Source organism: Colobus angolensis, unplaced genomic scaffold, assembly GCF_000951035.1.
Source record: "Colobus angolensis palliatus isolate OR3802 unplaced genomic scaffold, Cang.pa_1.0 Scaffold83, whole genome shotgun sequence".
Lineage (NCBI taxonomy): Eukaryota > Metazoa > Chordata > Mammalia > Primates > Cercopithecidae > Colobus > Colobus angolensis.
The window spans coordinates 2,321,972-2,341,167 of record NW_012122154.1 but is presented as its reverse complement, the minus strand read 5'-3'; the positions used below and the strand labels follow the sequence as shown (position 1 = coordinate 2,341,167).

Genomic DNA, 19,196 nt, shown 5'->3' with positions numbered 1-19,196 from the left:
AATGTGTCCAAGAGGCTAGAGAAGGGATCTGGAGACAGCTAACATGACGCGGGGTTTGTTAGGGGAACTTACATACAAGGGTGGTCCAGTGGTGGTGTCTGGACAGGAGAACTGCTACCATTTGTAAAAAGCATGCAGTTCACATAGTATTTTCACTTAGAACCCTCCACCTAACAGCCTCCATTTAATCCAAAACAAAGGGCCTCAATCCCCAGTATGACCTGTGTTCTAATGGATGAGGTAGGGATTCAAACGTCCTTCATAGATAAGGAGTGGATCTCCAGGGTGGCCACTCCCAGATCCTTAGCTCAGAACTCCAAGCATACATTCTTCTTTGATTGTAGGGTCATTCTCAGAGTATGCTTAAGTTAAGTTATTGCTGCCAGGTGTGTCTGCCATATCCTCCACCCCAGCATGCTTGAATAGTCCTTACATTCTAATCACACCATTCTTCTGAGATTTCCCTGGGGCCAGGGTTTGCAGAGGAGCCTTGCAACCAGATATTTCAGCAGCAATACAAACTACTGCAACAAAAAAGAATAATGAATGTAATAGCAATCATACTGTATATAAAGTTTTCCCAAGTGCTCAGGAGTTGATTAAACCATGTGGTTACAGGGTCATAAGATAGTGATTCTATAGCAGAAATATGTATGGCTAGGGCCCGCATGGCCTGTGTTACATTGTGAGAGTCATCAGGGATATATACACAAAATTCAATTTTAATTAATACACAGGTTCTGCCCTGGTAGGTGGTTAAGATGTCCTGGGCCATGCAGTTTTGCAAAGTAACGCACCTAATTTGGTCAGTTTCTTCAGTGAGAAAAGTAATATCATGACAGGTATCATTAAAGACTGCAGCCCTATATTTAGCCAGGGCCTCAACTTGCAGCCGTATGTCTGTTGTCACCACTTGGGTGGTGGGCGGGGGTGGGGAGCAGCAACAGTGGCCAACAGGTAAAACTACGAGGATGCATGCTTCCAGTAGTGCCTGGCTCTTACGATTTCCCAGTTAGGAAGAATGGTGTGTAAACTGGGCACGATGTGTCCCAACAAATGAGGATGTCCCCAGGTGCATCTACCAGTCCAATTATAGGGTAAGTAAGGACAACAGTGGATGCCGTATGCCCACGGCCATCCTAAGGGGCGTGGTAGGCCCCCATGTGGAGAGTCACTCTGTCATCGCAGTCACGTATCACTGGTTACCTGAAGAGATTGGTTACATTGCCGTCACATTCCATGTCTGTTACCTGAAGAAACAGATTACATTACACTGTGGGGGTAGCCATCCCATATCACTGATTTTAGCTTGTGGCATGCTATTATCATGCCTTTTAATACATATGGGTGCACAGCCCACAAGCTGTATCTATACTGCTGTTGTCCACCCTGGCCCATCATCTACAGAATATCCCACAGTGGGGGTGACATTAACCTGCTCCTATGCTAGATGGAAAATATGTTGTCTCATCTCTGATGGTGGGAAACTTATCACATAAAGTGCTTTTATTGCAAAAGGGAAGTGGGTGGGGGTCATTATACCAAGTATAGAAGTGGCTCCAGATACTGAGGTTAGCTGCTTGGATGCACCATGGCAGGCTGATGCTGGAGAAGAAGGGCAGCTCTCTGCAGAAGCAACTGTCCATTTTGTTTTGGAGAAAGGTCACCATTTGCACCCAGTTGGTGAACAGGTACACCACCTATGGGCAACAGGTGAGATACCTAGTGGGTAGAAGAAAGGGCAAGTTGGCCGGGCACAGTGGCTCATGCCTATAATCCCAACAATTTTGGAGGCCAAGGTGGGTGGAACACCTGAGGTCTGGAGTTTGAGGCCAGCTGACCAACATGGTGAAACCCCAACTCTACTAAAAATACAAAAAATTAGCTGGGTGTGGTGGTGCATGCCTGTAATCCCAGCTACTTGGGAGGCCGAGGTAGGAGAATCACTTGAACCCAGGAGACGGAGATTGCAGTGAGCCGAGATTGTGCCACTGCACTCTAGCCTGGGCAACAAGAGTGAAATTCCGTCTCAAAAAAAAAAAAAAAAAAAAAAAAAAAGGGCAAGTTAGGCTATCTAACAAGACAGGAAGTTGTGTTGTTCTGAGACAGCACCACCCCCAGCAGCAGCCTGTGCCTGGTTTGCAATACCACATGGATTGGCCACTTCTGCAACGTGTCGCAGCCAGAGTGAGACAGTGGGGATATTGTAATATCCCATAATGAGAGGATGATCACCTCCTTGCACAATTGGGGACCAGGATTGATTATTTAGAAGTACAAGGAGGAATAGGTTGTAAAATAGGTGTGATCTATATATCATGTTCTATGCCCTTGCCCCATGGAGTGAAAAAACTGTACCATCTGGGGCTGGTTTGTGATTTCCGGGCCCGTGTAATGATGTGCTCTCCAGTGGGTAGGTTCTATGGCAAGAGCATAGACCCAGGTTGAGTCCCAGGTTGAGGCAAAGGAGTAAGGGACAATCCCTTATACTGTCAAACTGGATCATGATGGTGGTATCAGGTCCTTGAGCCAGAAGAGTGTGTGCACTGGGGAGATGAGAACACACATGTTAATTCAAGGGCATCTTGGGCCTGCATGGCCTGGTTACTTTGTGAGAGTAATCACAGTTTTAATTAATGCACAAGATCCACACTAAGTGTCCAGGGCTTGTGATTTTGCAAAGTGACACATCTAATTTGGGTAGTTTCATTCAGAGCGCAGATGGGTGCTGGTAAGCAGTGTGTCCATAGAGCCAGAGAGGGCGTCTCCTGCTAGAGTTGTTTCTTCAACGGTTGTTTCATCCATTCATTCAGCCCCGCTGCTATAGGGTTGTACGGCAGGTAGAAATGCCAATGGATATCCAGGGCCTCCACCGATTCCTGCACTTTGTATATGGTAAAGTGAGAGCCCTGGACACTGCTGATATCAGTGGGGATGCCACAGGCCACACATAACTCCAGTCTTCTTATGGTGGTTGTCTGGGTGACATACTTGCTGGGATATGCCTGCAGTAGCCCCATGCAGGTGTCTACACAAGTCAAAGCATAGTGGAAACCATCAGATAGGGGCGAAGGTCCTTGGAATTCTGGGACCTTGGCCTTCATCCTAGTATAAAGGGGCTGGTACCTGCCCTTCCTCTGTGGGAGAGCAGCGGGCTGAGCCTGAGGCTCCTTAGTGAAGCACTGTTCCAGCTTGAGCTTCCACCATAGCCTGACCAGAACAGCATTGAACTGTAGGCTCTTAGATAACAAATCCAAGCATGTCAACCCGAAAGCTGTGTTTTCACAAACAGGCTTATGAAAATGAGATTCTCCTTCGATTTAAAATGAATAGGCTCACTTTGCACTATCCATTAATCTTCATTTTATTGATACAGCTAAAGATTTACTAACTATCCCCTCCAGAAAATTTATCAAAATTTACAATAAAACCAACCCTGTCACAAATACTTGGCCAATCTTCTATTTTTATTTTCTTTGTAGAAAGCCATCTGTTCATCCTTGTGTATTGATTGGTGTATTAAGCTGATTTCACATTGCTACCATGGTTGAATTAGACAGCTATTGCTGCATAGCAAGCAATCACAAACTCTCATAGCTTATTGTAACAAGTATTTATTTATTGGTTATATATCTGTCGGTTAGTTGGGGTTTGACTGATTAAGGCTGGCCTTGGCTTCTGGTCACAGGTTGGTTTGGGACTTTCTTTTGAATTAGAGTTGTTATAGTTAGCAAATAAAAATATAGGTTCCCCAGTTACATTTCAATTTCAGATAAACAACAAATAATTTTATTACAATTATATCTGATTATGCATGGGCATACTTACAGTTAAAAATTATTTGTTGTTTGTCTGGAATTCCATTTTAATGGAGTGTCTGGTATTTTAGGGGGCAATCCTTCTCTGAGAGCGGAAACCCAAGGGAACAAGCTCACATTTTGAGTCTTCGAGTCATGCCTTCTGATATCTCACTGGTCAAAGCAACTCACATGGCAAAGTTCAAGTCACAGGGTGGAAGAGGATACTTCTGGGTTGGGTGGGAGGAGGGAGGAGAGTAAACATTAATAAAGAATAATCTGTAATCCCAGCTGTAATCCCAGCACTTTGGGAGGCCAAGACGGGCGGATCACGAGGTCAGGAGATCGAGACCATCCTGGCTAACATGGTGAAACCCCGTCTCTACTAAAAAATACAAAAAACTAGCTGGGCGAGGTGGCGGGCGCCTGTAGTCCCAGCTACTCGGGAGGCTGAGGCAGGAGAATGGCATAAACCCGGGAGGCGGAGCTTGCAGTGAGCTGAGATCCGGCCACTGCACTCCAGCCTGGGCGACAGAGCGAGACTCCGTCTCAAAAAAAAAAAAAAAAAAAAGAATAATCTAATCTACCAAAGTAGAGAATCAATTATTTTAATAATCTTTGTTGTGAGGCTTAGAAAAGACTTCTAGAAGATCAAATTAGATTATGTCTATTTCATTAGAAATTCTATTTTGGGCCGGGCATGGTGGCTCATGCCTGTAATCCCAGCACTTTGGGAGGCCGAGGTGGGCGGATCATTTGAGGTCAGGAGTTCAACACCAGCCTGGCCAATATGGTGAAACCCTGTCTCTACTAAAGATACAAAAATTAGCTGGGCATGGTGGCAGGTGCCTATAATCCCAGCTACTCAGGATAATAATCAACTGACACAGCATATCCAAGAGTATTGCCTAGAAATCTATATTTATTAAAAATAAAACGGCCTATGATGTTCTAGGAAGATGCCAAGAAGAGTCCAAGGCCATGACCTTCTCATCAACTCCTTGCTGGGTGCAATTCCATCCATAAGAATGTGGCCTAAATTCAAATACAACTGCGACTTTGTATTCTCAAGAAGATGAATCAGGAGTAGGACTCTGTGAAGTATGGCATAAAGAGCCAAGTTTTTTTATAAGACGGGAAAAACCAAGGACTTAGTGACTTGAGAGGATATCAGTATTTCTGGTGGAGCTTTGGTGGGTCAAAGACCATTCATTTTGCTGCTCGATGAGGGTGGCTACTTCCCTGAACCACATGGAGACACGTTGTACGGGAAGAAGTGTCTCCTCCTGCTCGTCATCTGCAATTCTCGTCTGACACCATGGTCAGCTTCTGTTGTGGTTCTGTCTGCTCTGAAAAGAGCTGTGGCCAAGGCCTCTGCCAGACGTGCTGCTGCCCCAGCTGCTGCCAGATCGCCTGCTGCAGAACGACCCGCTACCATCCCAGCTGCTGTGCGTCCAGGTGCTGCAGGCCGCAGTGCTGCCAGTCCCTGTGCTGTCAGCCCACCTGCTGCTGCCCCAGCTGCCACATTTCTAGCTGCTGCCGCCCCAGCTGCTGTGTGTCCAGCTGCTCCAGGCCCAGCTGTTATAATCCCCAGTGCTGCCAATCCTCCTACTGCCACCCTTTTGCTGCACTTCTAGCTGCTGCTACCCCGGCTGCTGTGTGTCCAGCTTCTGTCATCCAGTCTGCTGCCAGACCACCTGCTGTGGCCCAGTCTCCTGTGAATCCTCTTGCTGTTGAACTTCATTCCTGACCACCAGCCCTGGTTCAACCACCATGTTGTCAGTGTACTAGTCATTCTCATTCCTCTTCTCCACTGGACCTGGCCTTGCTCTGATCCACCACTACATTTATATAGCTAATTGTTCATTCCACCAAGCAACCATTTTAAAAGCAACAATTTACATGAATATCTTACAAAACCTCCAACTTCTATGCTTGGTGTGCAGTCAGAAGACCAGATATCTCACACTATTTCATTGGAACAGGCTTCTAAGCTTACAACTGCTGAGTGTGGTCTGGACTTTGCAATGAATTACATCTGGTAGAGTAACTATAGCTCAATAAATACTCTTTTGGTATCAAAAACATTTGTGACCTTTCAGTATTTCTTATGGTTGATTATTTATTTGGAAAACTGTTTGGGTTTCTATTGTATGGACAATAACAAAAAAAATGATATTATATGTATCAGCCAAAGCCTGTATTAGAGAAAATGTCAAATAATTCATTTTTTAATCCAAAACAGATTGCACACTTTACCTGCCATCAAGTTTATTGAGACAAAACAATAACTCAATTTTTACTGTAATTAAATTAAGAACCAATTAGCAAGCTATTGGGCTCTGGGAATTGCATAAAATGAATGAGACCCAATTCTCGTCCCTCAAGTAACTCACAATAAAATCGTGGATTTTTCCTTTTTTTTTTTTTTTTTTTTTTTTGAGATGGGGTTTCTCTCTTGTTTCCCAGGCTGGAGTGCAGTGGCATGATCTCAGCTCACAGCAACCTCTGCCTCCCAGGTTCAAGTGATTCTGCTGTCTCAGCCTCCCAAGTAGCTGGGATTACAGGCATGAACCACTATGCCTGGCTAATTTTGTATTTCTAGTAGAGACAGGGTTTCTCCATGTTCATCAGGGTGGTCTCGAACTCCTGACCTGGGGTGATCCACCCACCTCGGCCTCCCAAAGTGCTGGTATTACAGGCATGAGCCACCATGCCCAGACTGAAAGTTATTTTTCTTTCCTTTCCCTCTCCACCCAATTAATTCAATTAATCATGGATTTAATTTAAATACATATGTCAGGGAGAGTATGTTGGTAATATTAGTGAGAAAAAGGACTCTATTCTGTTGGAGAAAAGTAGTACATATGTAAGGATTGATTCATAGAAATAAAACGTGTCAACTCTGAAAATTCAGGGTAACATGCACCAGTCTCAAACAAATAAGATTATGTGAAGGAGAATCAGATCACAGCCGAATGTATATATCTTTATGAAGTGTAGTATTATTAGAAAGACATTTAAAAAATTATAGTCCTTTCAAGGAGGAGGGACATGTCAAGATTAATTCATGGTGAGTTCTATGGAAAATTAAGAGGGATGATTTTAGGCTGAAGCCATAGAGTCAGTGGGAAAATCAGTGAGCATGAGTGAGGAAACACGTCACTGTGGGAAAGAAAGTGATGGAAACTAAGTTGGAAATGCAGCTGAGTTCTATTTTTGAGATGCTTCATTGACCCATTAATGATATTCATCCACTCATGCTCCATTAAAACTCCAATTGCAGAGTTTGCATGCAGGTCTAACTATGAGACATGCAAAGGTTAGGGCTCACTACACATGACATGGATCAAATCACCCAGCTGCCTGTGTTTCCTTTATAACTTTCAGATTCCCTTTTGCATCAGGAGTTCAGTTCATGTTGTATTTCCTGTGTCTTTTCAAGCCATTTCCTTCCATTTCAAAATAATATCAATCAAAATGATATCAATCAAAATGATATCAGTAGGCTCAAAAGCTCTAGGCAAAACTTTTAGTTGAAAAGGAAAATAAAAAGGTAAAGTCAGCACGAAACTCAAACAACATATTCAGAAATTGATATGGTAATGCAATGTGAGAATCATATCTTTGGGCTCAGGCATCCCTTTTCAATTTATTCCAGGGCCATAAATGGTCTATACAAGCTCTTTCTCATTGCAGCATTGCTTAAGTACCTAGGCCTGAGTCTCAAACTAGTAATGATGCCTATTCTGTCATATCTGTATACTGCAAAACTGTATTTGTTTTGTTCATTTCTATGATCTCTTCTATGGCACATAGACATTTATAAATATGCTATCTTCATTTTTGAATTTTTTCCTTTGTTTTTCTTTAGACAGGGTCTGGCTGTGTCACCTAAGCTGGAGTGCAGTGGCACCATGTCAGCTCACTGCAAACTTCAACTCCTGGGCTCAAGACAACCTCCCCTAGCTACTTCAGTCTCCCAAGTAGCTAGGACCGCAGGCGTGCACCACCATGTCTAGCTAATTTTTGTATTTTTTGTAGATACAGGGTCTTACTATGTTGCCCAGGTTGGTCTTGAACTCCTGAGCTCAAGCAATCCACCCACCTTGGTCTCCCAAAGTCCTGGGATTACAGGTGTGAACCACCACGCCCACCTTATCACCAGAAAGTATAGGTATTGTTACCTCATTTTTTAATTCGCCTACCACTTGTGTATTCTTTAGTATTTTTTATCCTCTACCACTTTTAGAATATTTGAATCTTTTAGAAAATCTTTTTGAATTTTACCAGCTTCATCTCTCCGAACCAATATTTTATGCATGACATTTATACTGTAATGGAATTCTTTATTTTGACTTATATTTCAGTCAATAGGAATATTTTTTAAAGGAATTTTAAAGGAAAGTTATATATCCTGAGTCCTTGAATCTATGAGGAAATCTTTCCATTGTCTTCACACATGACCAATAGCTTGTGTGGATCAAAATAACAGCATCTGGTTCTCTCACCTAAGCTGGAGTGTGGTGGCACCATTTCAGCTCACTGCAAGCTGCAACTCCTGGACTGGAGCCAACCTCCCACCTCAGCCTCCCAAGTAGCTAGGACCACAGGCATGACACAATGTTTTCTGCCCTTCAATACAGTTTAGGCATGAGTAAAATATTGAGAAATAAAATTAACCTTCAGAATTATTTAACATGCTTTGGAAACACAGAGAAAGAATCTCACCAACATCTGGAGCATGGGCACTAGTTTACTTCAGGAATAGTTAAGGGGGAGTATATATGTGAAATACTAAGTCTAATTTTAACTGTTTAGTAATAGTAGGTCCTTAACATGTCAGAAAATAAACATTTATGTCCTCTTATCCTCTTTGAATCTATCATGATACACCAACATTTAAAAGGTGTTAAAAAACAGAAACCCTCTTCTTATTTTCTTAGGACAGGAGATAATAGCACATAAGAAAGGGTAGCAAATTTGGGGAAAGAGCAATGGTGGTCAACTAAAGATAACAAAAGGAGCTACAATGTGAATGCATACAGGGAGAGTACCACAGAGTGTAAAACTGGTTTTCCTTGAAGGCTCAGAAAGGCTCAGAACCTGGAGGCACCAGGTAATACTGAAGGCAGGGTAGGCAGCGGGCTGCTTAGACCCCTGGATCCCTACCCCACCCTACAAAGTTGCTCATTAGGCCTCCCCTACTTCCAACCAGGAGAAACAAGAGGTTATCTTCTAGAAGATTTAGTAAGAGATACTCTAGATTTGGGAACACCAGAGTGAACAAAAGTCAAGAATAGAGCAGAAAACAGACCCATGTAGTGAAAATCTGAGCACTGTGCTCATCATCCAGGACTCTGATGACCATAAGCCTTCCAAGCAGAATATTGGAAGATTCTCCTCTAAAGAAACTAAAGGGGCCCAGAGAAAGAACATATAAATCTTGACTTCCTTTTGGTGGACGAAGGGGAGGAGAGGTGAAGAGATAAATTAACAAGCCCTGCTGTCCACGTAGACCTTTCAATTGGCTTTTTAGTGCCATGTCAACTATATGCTTCAGACACTTGGGAAATGTCTCCAGCCTGACAATTCACACTAATTTAAAAAGAACAAAAAGAAAAAAGGGGAAAAACAAATTTGACAGGAATAGAAACTATAGGAAGCAGCATAGAACTAAAAAAATTATAAAACAAGAGCTACTATAAATAAAATACTCAAGAGAGCTGAGAGAAGAAATTCTATCTTTGAAATAAAAACAAGATTCTAAAAAACAGAAGCAGTCAGAGAAGTCGGGTGAAATCTTGAGAATTAAAATATGATAGAAAAAAGTTCAGTAAAATGTTTGGAAGGTAAATTAGAATAGGAAGTCAAAGAATTTGTTCTCCTGTCTTGAAGATACGTAAAAAAAAATTATAAAAAGAAGTGAAAGACATGGACATTAAAGAAAATATAGTAACACAGAGGATCAATTCAGGAGATCTACCACTCAATGAAGAAAAATTTTAGACAGATGAGAAAACATAAGGAGTCAGGTGTAATAGTGACCTGTGCCTCTAGTCCCAGTTACTTGGGAGGCTGAGGTGGGAGGGTCTCTTGGGCCCAGGGATTTGAAGCCAGCCTGGGCAACATAGTAAAGTCTTGTCTCAAAAGGCAAAAAGAAGACTGGAAGGGAAAGGAAGGGAAGGGAAGAGGATGGAAGGGGAGGGAAGGGAGAAAGAAAGAAGGAAAGAAAGAAAAGTAAAAGAAAGAGAGAAAGAGAAAGAGAGAAAGAAAGAAGGAAAGAAAGAAAAGTAAAAGAAAGAGAGAAAGAGAAAGAGAGAAAGAAAGAAGGAAAGAAAGAAAAGTAAAAGAGAGAAAGAGAAAGAGAGAAAGAAAGAAAGAAAAGAAAGAAAGAAAGAAAAGAAAGAGAAAGAAAAGGAAGAAGGGAAGGAAGGAAGAAGGGAAGAAAGGGAGGAAGGAAGAAAGGAAGGAAGGAAGGAAAGAAAGAAAGAAGAAATACGAGGGAGAAAACTATCAAGTAAATAGTATAAGAAAATTTCTTTCAGAAGGGAGCTCCAGATTAAAAGAACACCAGTGCTGAGCACAGTGAATGTAAGGGTCATATCAAGATACAGCACTGTGAAATCTCAGAATATTAGGGATATGGAAATGGCACTAAAAGTGTCCAATGAGGAAAATAAAATGTGGTTCCCATACCAAGGTTCAGGAGGTAAAATGGCATCACACTTTTCAACATCAGCACTGGAAGCCAGAAGACAATGGGAAATGCCTTAAAATTTCTCAGTGGGATGTTTTTTAGCCTAGAATTCCATGCCTGGACAAACTAACAAACAGAAACAAAGGAATAGTAAAATTTTCAGATATGAAAAATCCAAAAAAATCCTTACAGTCCCTGCACCCTTTCTAAAGTAATGTCTGCAGAATGTGCACCACCAAAATGAAGTGGTTGACAAAGAGGAGAACACAGATTCAGCAAACAGGAATTTCAAGTCAGAAAATCAGAACTGCATTCAAGGTAAATCCAAAAATGTCAACCGTACAGCAAGCCTAGAAAATGATCAGTGCAGAGGAGAACAGTAAGATGAGGGTTTTGGAGAGAGAACTCTAGGAAAAAGATATTTCTAAATGGTGTGGTTACACTACTACTTCCTGACTTTTAAAGTTTAGATATTATCTATTGGCCCACTGTCACATGTGATGAGAATTTAGCTCTTATATCCCTCTCTATCCAACAGCCACCATTCTTCCTCTACCCTTGTGTTCCAACTTCCCAATTGACCTGATAATTCTAAAGTACTGTCAAATGCAGTCTTTGAAAAGGTGCTTGCTCAGCATCACTAATCATTAGGGAAGTGCTAATGAAAACCACAATAAGATATTACCTCACGCCTATTAGGATAGCTATTATCAAAAAGTCAAAAGATAAGTGTTGGCAAGGATGTGGTGTAAAGGGAACTCTTATACATTATTGGTGGGAATATAACTTGGTGCAGCCGTTATGGAAAACAGTATGGAGGCTCCTCAAAAAGTTAAAAGTAGAACTCACCTGTGAACCAGCCATTCTACTTCTGGATATATATCCAAAGTAAATAAAATCACTATCTTGAAGATATCTGCACTTGTATGTACATTGCAGCATTATTCACAACTGCTAAGATACAGAAATACCTACGTGCCCATCCACAGATGAGTGGATAAAGAAAATTTATATAAATGTCATTATTCACAATGGATTCAGCCTTTAAAAAGAAGGAGATCCTGTCATTTATAACAACATGGATGAGCCCAGAAGACATTAAGCTAAGTGAAATAAGCTGGACACAGAAAGACCAATACTGCATGATCTGACTTATATGGTGGTTGCCTGGGGTGGAATGAGGAAGAAATGGGTAGATGTTGGTCAAAAGGTATGAAGTTTCAGCTATTCAAAATGAGTAAGTTCTGGAAATTGAATGTACAGCAATGTGACTACAGTTAACAATACTGTATTGTACACCTGAAATTTGCTAGAACATAAGTATTTTCACCACAAAAAGAGTATGTGAGGTGATTGATATGTTAATTAGTTTGATTGTGGTGATCTATTTCACAACGTATATTTATATCAAAACATTATTTTGTACACCTTGAATATATGCAATTTTTACTTGTCAATTGTATCTCCAAAAAGCTTTCAAAAAGCTAAAAATAAGTTCAACAATATAAAACACATGAGGAGCATGCTACCAAGATCTTAGAAGAGGGCAGCTTAAGGGAGAGGCTTGGGCCGAGAGTATCAGGAAAGGTTTGCTAGAGGAGGTAATAGCACTTAAGTCTTAAAGAACAAGTAGTATGGAGGTTCCTGCATAGTCTGTGGAACAGAATGAGAGAGGTCTCAACCACTGTTGAATAAATAAGTGAATGATAATCTACAGCTTTATAGGATTCCTAATTTCTAATTATATCAAACCCAACAAAGACCTTCCAAAAGAGCGTTTCTGACCAAGATAAAGCTCATTTGCACACAAGGACCTGCTATTATGATCCCAATTGTGAGTCACATAGGGCTCTTCAAGGCCCTAAGCCAATCCCTACATGACCCTGTGAATATTCTGAACATTGAAGACTGTGGCATTAGTGATTCGCTTTTGCTCTCTTCTCTTCACTTCTCTTCTCTTCTATTGGCATTATGCATTCCTGGGAGTATTGTGTGTTGGGACAATAATTCATTACTTGACTGACATATTACCTGAAATTCTGATGATCAGGTTACATCATAGTCAGAAAAGAATTAGGACAATGTCCTGAATATCTCCTATACTTCTTAAATTTCTTGCTGTAATGGGTGATCATACAACAAAATCTTATTAATTTGGGACATGTGCAGGCTAATTTTCCCTGGCTTGTATCCAGGGAAAATTGGCATCTTCCAAAAAATTCATGGGCAAATTGGGAAGGTGAATGTAATTATAGAAGATATATTTAACCTAGCATGAATGCACTTTGTGCTGATTGCAAGTGAATCACATTATTCTGTACTTGAGCCTTGAACCTCATCACTTAGAAGCATTCTTTAGCTATGATGCTTAATTATGTTTAAATGTATTGGGAACAAGCTAAATGACATCACTATGTTATTTTATTTTTTAAGTTTTGAGGTACAAGTGTGACTTAGTTACGTGCATAGATTGCATAATTAGCAAGTCAGGGCTTTTAGGCCATCATCACATGAGTAACATAAACTGTACCCATTAAGTAATTTCTCATTGTCAACCCCACTTTCACTCTTTAAGCTCTCTGAGTGTCCATGGTCTGTCATTCTACTCTCTATGTCCATGTGCACACATCATGTAGCCCCCATGTGTAAGAATATGCGATATGTGTCCTTCTGTGTCTGACTTGTTTCATTTAATTGATGATGATCTCCAGTTCCATCCATGTTGCTGCAAAATACGTGATTTTATTATTTTTTGTGGCTGAATAGTATTAAGTGACATTATTTTCTAAAGTCCAAGCCAACCAAATTAGCCTAGCCTGCACTTTGGAGCCATTATTAAGTTAAACAAGGGTTATTTGAACACAAGCACTACATATCCTGCAATACTGCAACAGTCTGGTAACTGAGATCATTATTCGGGGATTAAAGGGTGGGTCATGTATACAGTGTGGACACAGGGATGACATTTGTCCCAGGCAAGACAGAGTAGGATTGGTGATATTTCATCTTACAACTCAGGATGGCATGCAATTTAAAACTTACAAATTGTTTATTTCTGGAATCTTCCATTAAATATATTAGGACCATGGTTGACCACAAGTAACTGAAACTGTGGAAAGTAAATCCACAGATAGGGAAGGACTACTGTAATGCCATGAACAGAGCATTAAGGGTGATTCTGGTCAAGGCTCAGGAGAAAAGAATAGCTGTAGGGGAAGTCTGAATCTTCTTATAGATTATTTAGGTGGTCATGACCAGAATGCTGAGAGAAATATGGACAGTAGAGGCTATTCTGATGCGATCTCAGATGGAAATGAGGAACAATAATTGGAAGCTGGAGGAAAGACCATCCGTTTACAAAGTGGCAAAGGACTTAATTGAATTATGTTCATGTCCAAGGGCCTGAACGGAGGGCAGAGTTTAAGAAAGATGAAGCAGTATATTGGGGGAAGAAATTTCTAAGAAAAATGTTGAAGGAGCTGCATAGCATCTTTGAACTTCATATAGTAAAATGCAAGAGGAAACAAATGATTTAAGGTGGAATTCATAATTAAAAGGGAAACAGAACATAAAGATGTAGAAAATGTGCAGCCTGGCCATATAAAGAATGAAAAAGCATGCAAGGATGTGGCCAAATGATGCTTTGATACAAGGATTGATATGAATAGAAGGAAGCCAGGTGCTGTTCATCACATCAATGGGAGAATGGCTCTAAAGCCATTTCAGAGATCTTTGCAGCTGTCCCTCTCATCACAGGCTCCAGATAAGAGAACCTTGAGGTCAGAAAGAGCTTGGTACTCCCCACATTCTAGCACAGTGCCCCTTTGCTGCTCCAGTTGTGGTTCAAGTGGGCTTAGACGAGACTTGCGCTGCCACTGCAAAGGGCACAAACTGTGAGCCTTGGTGGTGTTCGTGTGGTACTGACTGTAGATACACAGAGTGCAGGAGCTGTGGGGCCATGGCGGTCCACCTAGGTTTGAAAGGATGTTTCCAACAGCCTGCCACAGGGGTGTAGCCACAGCAGAGAGGTTCTCCTAGGGCCACGCTCAGGAAAACGGGGGGTCAGAGCAGCCACTGAGACCCTAGAACTGTAGAACTATCAGCCTGAGAGAGCTGCAGGCAGAGACTGCAATCAGATTGCTGCTGCATGGGCTGAGCCCAGCAAAGCCAAGGGCAGAGCTATCTGAGGGCCTTTGGGGCCTAACACCAAGGCCCCCAGGCAGCCCAGCCCCATGGTAGGCATGTCCAGGAGGCAGCACATGGAGTCAAAGGTTATTCTCCAGTTTTAAGATTTAATGCTGTCTTCCCTGTTGAACTCACTTGGGACCAGTTACCCTTTTTTCTTTCCTGTTGCTCCCTTTTGGAATGGGCCTGTCTATACTATGCCTCTCCCAGTATCGGATTTTGGAACTAGATAACTTCTTTAATAAGTTCACATGTGGAGGAGAATTTGCCTCAGGATAAGTCCTGTGTTGTGTCTCACTCATATGAGATTTAGATGACACTCTTAGATTTACATTTTGACTTTTAAGTTGGTTCTGGAACAAGTTAAGACTTTGGGACTATTGAAATAAAATGAACACATTCTGTGTATGAGAAGGACATGGATTTGGGGGCCAAGGGTGGAATGCAGTGGTTTGAATGTGTCCCTCAAAGTTCACGTGTTGGACACTTGATCCTCAATGCGGCAGTGCTGGGAGGTGGCGCCCAACAGGAGATGTTTGGGTCATGGTGACACCACCCTCATGAGTGGATTCATGTTGTTATCACAAGAGTGGATTCCTTATAAAAGGATGATTTTGACTCCCTCTTTCTCTATCTCACCCTCTCTTTTCCCTTCCACAATGTGATGACACAGTATTCCTGGTTATCTATAACCAAGTCTTATTCTATAAATGGAATCCCAACTTCCACAACTTTCCACATATACTGTTTATCAGGGGACACGTTACTTACCATAGAAATAAGTGTAGTTTTCCTAAAATGAAACTCTGATCTCCTTGTTTGGAATGTTTTCCTCTCTTTTATCCAGAAGTCAAAAGATATATCCATTTTTAAAGGACCTTACATGCCTCTATGTCATCAAAAAGCCTTCATTCACTCAACAAACATTTACCACCAGTGTTCTCTGCGCTGAGTGTCATGGTAACAACAAGAAACGTCATAGACCATGCCTTTAGGGTATTTGCATTGCATATGGGGAATGACAGAAGTAAATGACTATGATACAGTAGAATGTATCAAATTATGAGCACAAGGGAGGAAATAATGATAAATGTATGGGGTAGCTTATCAGGAAAAATATTATTGAGGAGGAAATATTTTAACTGGTTTTGACACATGAGTAGGAGTTTGCAGAATGAACAAAAAAATGAAATATTCCAAGAAGATGAAACAGTTTCAGCAAGTTTGGCAAATTTTATTCTTTACCGCTTTTTTGGCTACACTAAGACATATTAGGCTAACTTTCTCTTTAATCTTGGACAAGTTTTTTGTTTGTTTGTTTGCTTTAACTTGTTAATGCTTCTTTTGAGTACTCTGCTAAAAGAGTAGTAAGAATGTACACTACTTTATAAGGTTGTATTAAAGAGTGAAAATGAAATAAATATAAGATGTTTAGCACAATGTCTGGTACATAGTCAAAACTTCACAAGTAATATACATACCTTGAGGGTATATGGAACTTATCCACATACTATACATTTTTATTGTAGTTGTTTAATGAACATAATTGTAATTCCTTTCATTTTTGCCAAATTCTGTTTCTTACGCATGTGTCTTATACGAGTACCTGCAGGAAAAAGATGAGGGTTTATCTGTTCTATACCCAGAGTACCCAACAGAATGTCTTGGATGCACATTATTGAAGGCTTAATAATTCTAAATATTGTTTACATATAACAAATGGTTTTGTCAAGGAAAAATTCATCATGCAATTTTGATGATCAAAGATAAATCAAAACTTCCTACTCCTAATGCCTATACTGTAAGACATACACAAAAATGTGTTTTTACTCCTTAAAGGCAATGAGTCATAGCTAAGTACTTTCACTTGAAGTGGTGGAATAAGATCTGACACAGAGTTTATTAACTTCCTTGGGATCTGACCATCTCCTCAACCATTCGAGAAGCATACACGGAATCCGAGTCATCTTCATTACAGATGGGACATCCTTCTCCCGAGTGAGTCCTTCCTTCTAACTCCTTTCCGACATTTCATCTGACCAGGACATTCTTTGACAACAAAAGATACATTTACATTATAAAAAGTGTCCCCCATGATTTGTAGAGAGCAATCTACAGGTAGGAGGGAGAAACACATTTAGAAATAAAGTGTCAGAGTCATGTGACCAGCGGTTTGTAAAAGACACTGCATAGACCAGGGACAAAGGTGACCCCCACTAAGGAAGAAATATGACAAGTGTTTCCAATAGAAACACAGGAGCACAGCAGGAAAAGGAAATGGGTTATTTTTGGAGTATTTAAAAGGGTTAGTTTTGGAGTATTTAACTAGAAACACATAATGATGTAATTACATGATTAAGTTTTCCACGAGGTAAATAATAACAAGGAAACAATGATGTGGTGGCAATGGGCCTTCAACAGGGTATAAAGGAGGCTATGGACTCAGAAGACTTCCAAACACAAGAACTTCAATCTCTTGGAAACTCACCCAGATCCTCCCCGTTCTGACATCATGGTCAACTCCTGTTGTGACTCCGTGTGCTCTGACCAGGTCTGCGGCCAAGACCTCTGCCAGGAGACCTGCTGCAGCCCCAACTGCTGTCAGACCACCTGCTGCAGGACCACGTGCTGTCGCCCCAGCTGCTGTGTATCCAGCTGCTGCAGGCCCCAGTGCTGCCAGTCTGTGTGCTGCCAGCCTACCTGCTGCCGCCCCAGCTGTCAGAGCACCTGCTGCAGGACCACCTGCTGCCGCCCCAGCTGCTGTGTGTCCAGCTGCTGCAGGCCCCAGTGCTGCCAATCTGTGTGCTGCCAGCCCACCTGCTGCCGCCCCAGCTGCTGCATCTCCAGCTGCTGCCGCCCCTCTTGCTGTGAATCCAGCTGCTGCCGCCCCTGCTGCTGCCTGCGTCCAGTCTGTGGCCGAGTGTCCTGCCACACCACTTGCTATCGCCCAACCTGTGTCATCTCCACCTGCCCCCGCCCCTTGTGCTGCGCCTCCTCTTGCTGCTGAGCCCCGTGCCCTGGTTCACCTTCCCCTTCACCGCTGGCCCACAAATGCAGACCCTTCTTCTGTGCTGGCTATGAGGACACATGGAGTGGGGTTGATGTCTTTCAAAAGGATGGATCTCATGTTTCCAATGAGCCCATCAGCACTTCACTGACTCTGTGAGGATATTCTGGTTCATTTTAAGCTCCCTCCCTTGCTTTCTTTTTCTTCCAGTGGTAGCACCAAATAGGAATTAATTTGTAATCCACTAAGAAATTATTCCAATCCTCTAATTTCCTTATTTTCTTTATCACTTTGAGGTATAGATTCTCCTTCTCAGTGAGGTAGACATTATCTGCAGGACCAGTTTTGTCACTGATTTTGCACCCTCAGACCCAGGGGCCCAGTTATATTCTGTGTTTCTCCTAGCGTGAATTTCTTATGCTTTGTTGCATCTCTGCTTTCTAATAAACTTTTCTGCACTTAAGACTTCATTGGTATCATTCTCTATTGCTTTCATGATTATTTTACTGATTCCCTAGCAATTATATTTTACACAAAGATACAGGAAGAGCAACCCATGTTGAAATCACTTTGAAGATACATGCTATATCAAATATACATAATTTAAGGTATTGGAATAAAAGTGCTGTGTGTATATGTGTGTGTGTGTGTGTTTGTGGGTGTGCACAGGTGTTTTAATATCCTAAATTAAGACAGATTTAATTCATGCCTTAGCTCTTGAAACACATTTTATCTTTAACACATTATATCCAATTGTCATACGATTGTCCTTATTTTGACGAAAAAAGATAAAATCAAATTTCTGAAAAGTAGACACCAGTGAAAGAAGGGAAATCTTCTATAAAGAATTTAATGTACTCAATTCATTTCACTCAATAAACAATATTTTGGAATTTATTATTAAAAAGTGGACTTTATTTCCCAGTGAGTTCTGCTGAGAAAAAAAAGCATATTGAGCTGTATTTCATCTGGATAGCATGGTATACTTCTGATTGTGGTCTCTACAGGTTTATGTTAGAATTTAAACATCTCCACACTTAACATCTTAACATATATAAACCCAGCAAGGCTGAAAATTTCAAGACTCACTTTTGTTTTTAAGAATGATTTTATTGGAATTAGTTCATAGCTTTGAGTAGGTCGCAGCTGGGGTGCATATCCTAATTTGAATCCCCAAGAGTGGTGCCTTCATTTGAATCTGAAATAATATTGTAAGTGATTATAACTTGGCATTCTAGTAGGAGCACCTGCTCTTGATGTTTTTACTTTTATTTGACTATTATCAGCTCTGACCCTAAGCTATTGAGCCAATCAAGTTTAAGATGATTTGTTCAGATATCATTGATAAGCTTCACATTTTTTCTGATGTCTTAAGAAAATGTTGCCCAGATGTTAATCACAGAGTTATGACACCTTCTGAAACATGAGGCAGGATAAATAAGGTTAGGAAGCTGTGAAAGGAAAATAAATATTGGGGCCCCAAATCACTAAGCTAAAGGGGAAAAGG

At 41.2% G+C, this 19,196-nt stretch overlaps 1 protein-coding gene across 1 annotated transcript; it reads left to right on the top strand.

Moving 5' to 3' along the window:
- The first annotated feature begins 5,115 nt into the window (after positions 1-5,115).
- LOC105503155 (keratin-associated protein 4-5-like) lies at positions 5,116-17,689 on the top strand. The gene is made up of 2 exons (XM_011929946.1): positions 5,116-5,514; positions 17,129-17,689. Exons 1-2 carry the CDS (start codon positions 5,116-5,118, stop codon positions 17,687-17,689), a joined length of 960 nt encoding a protein of 319 aa, XP_011785336.1.
- The last annotated feature ends 1,507 nt before the right edge of the window (positions 17,690-19,196 follow it).

Excerpts from the sequence above, each read along its gene's own strand:
- LOC105503155 (XM_011929946.1), top strand. The coding sequence starts at position 5,116 with ATGGTCAGCTTCTGTTGTGGTTCTGTCTGCTCTGAAAAGAGCTGTGGC. Across the intron at positions 5,515-17,128 it reads CTGCTGTGGCCCAGTCTCCT|AAGACTTCCAAACACAAGAA; the intron begins GTGAATCCTCTT and ends CTATGGACTCAG.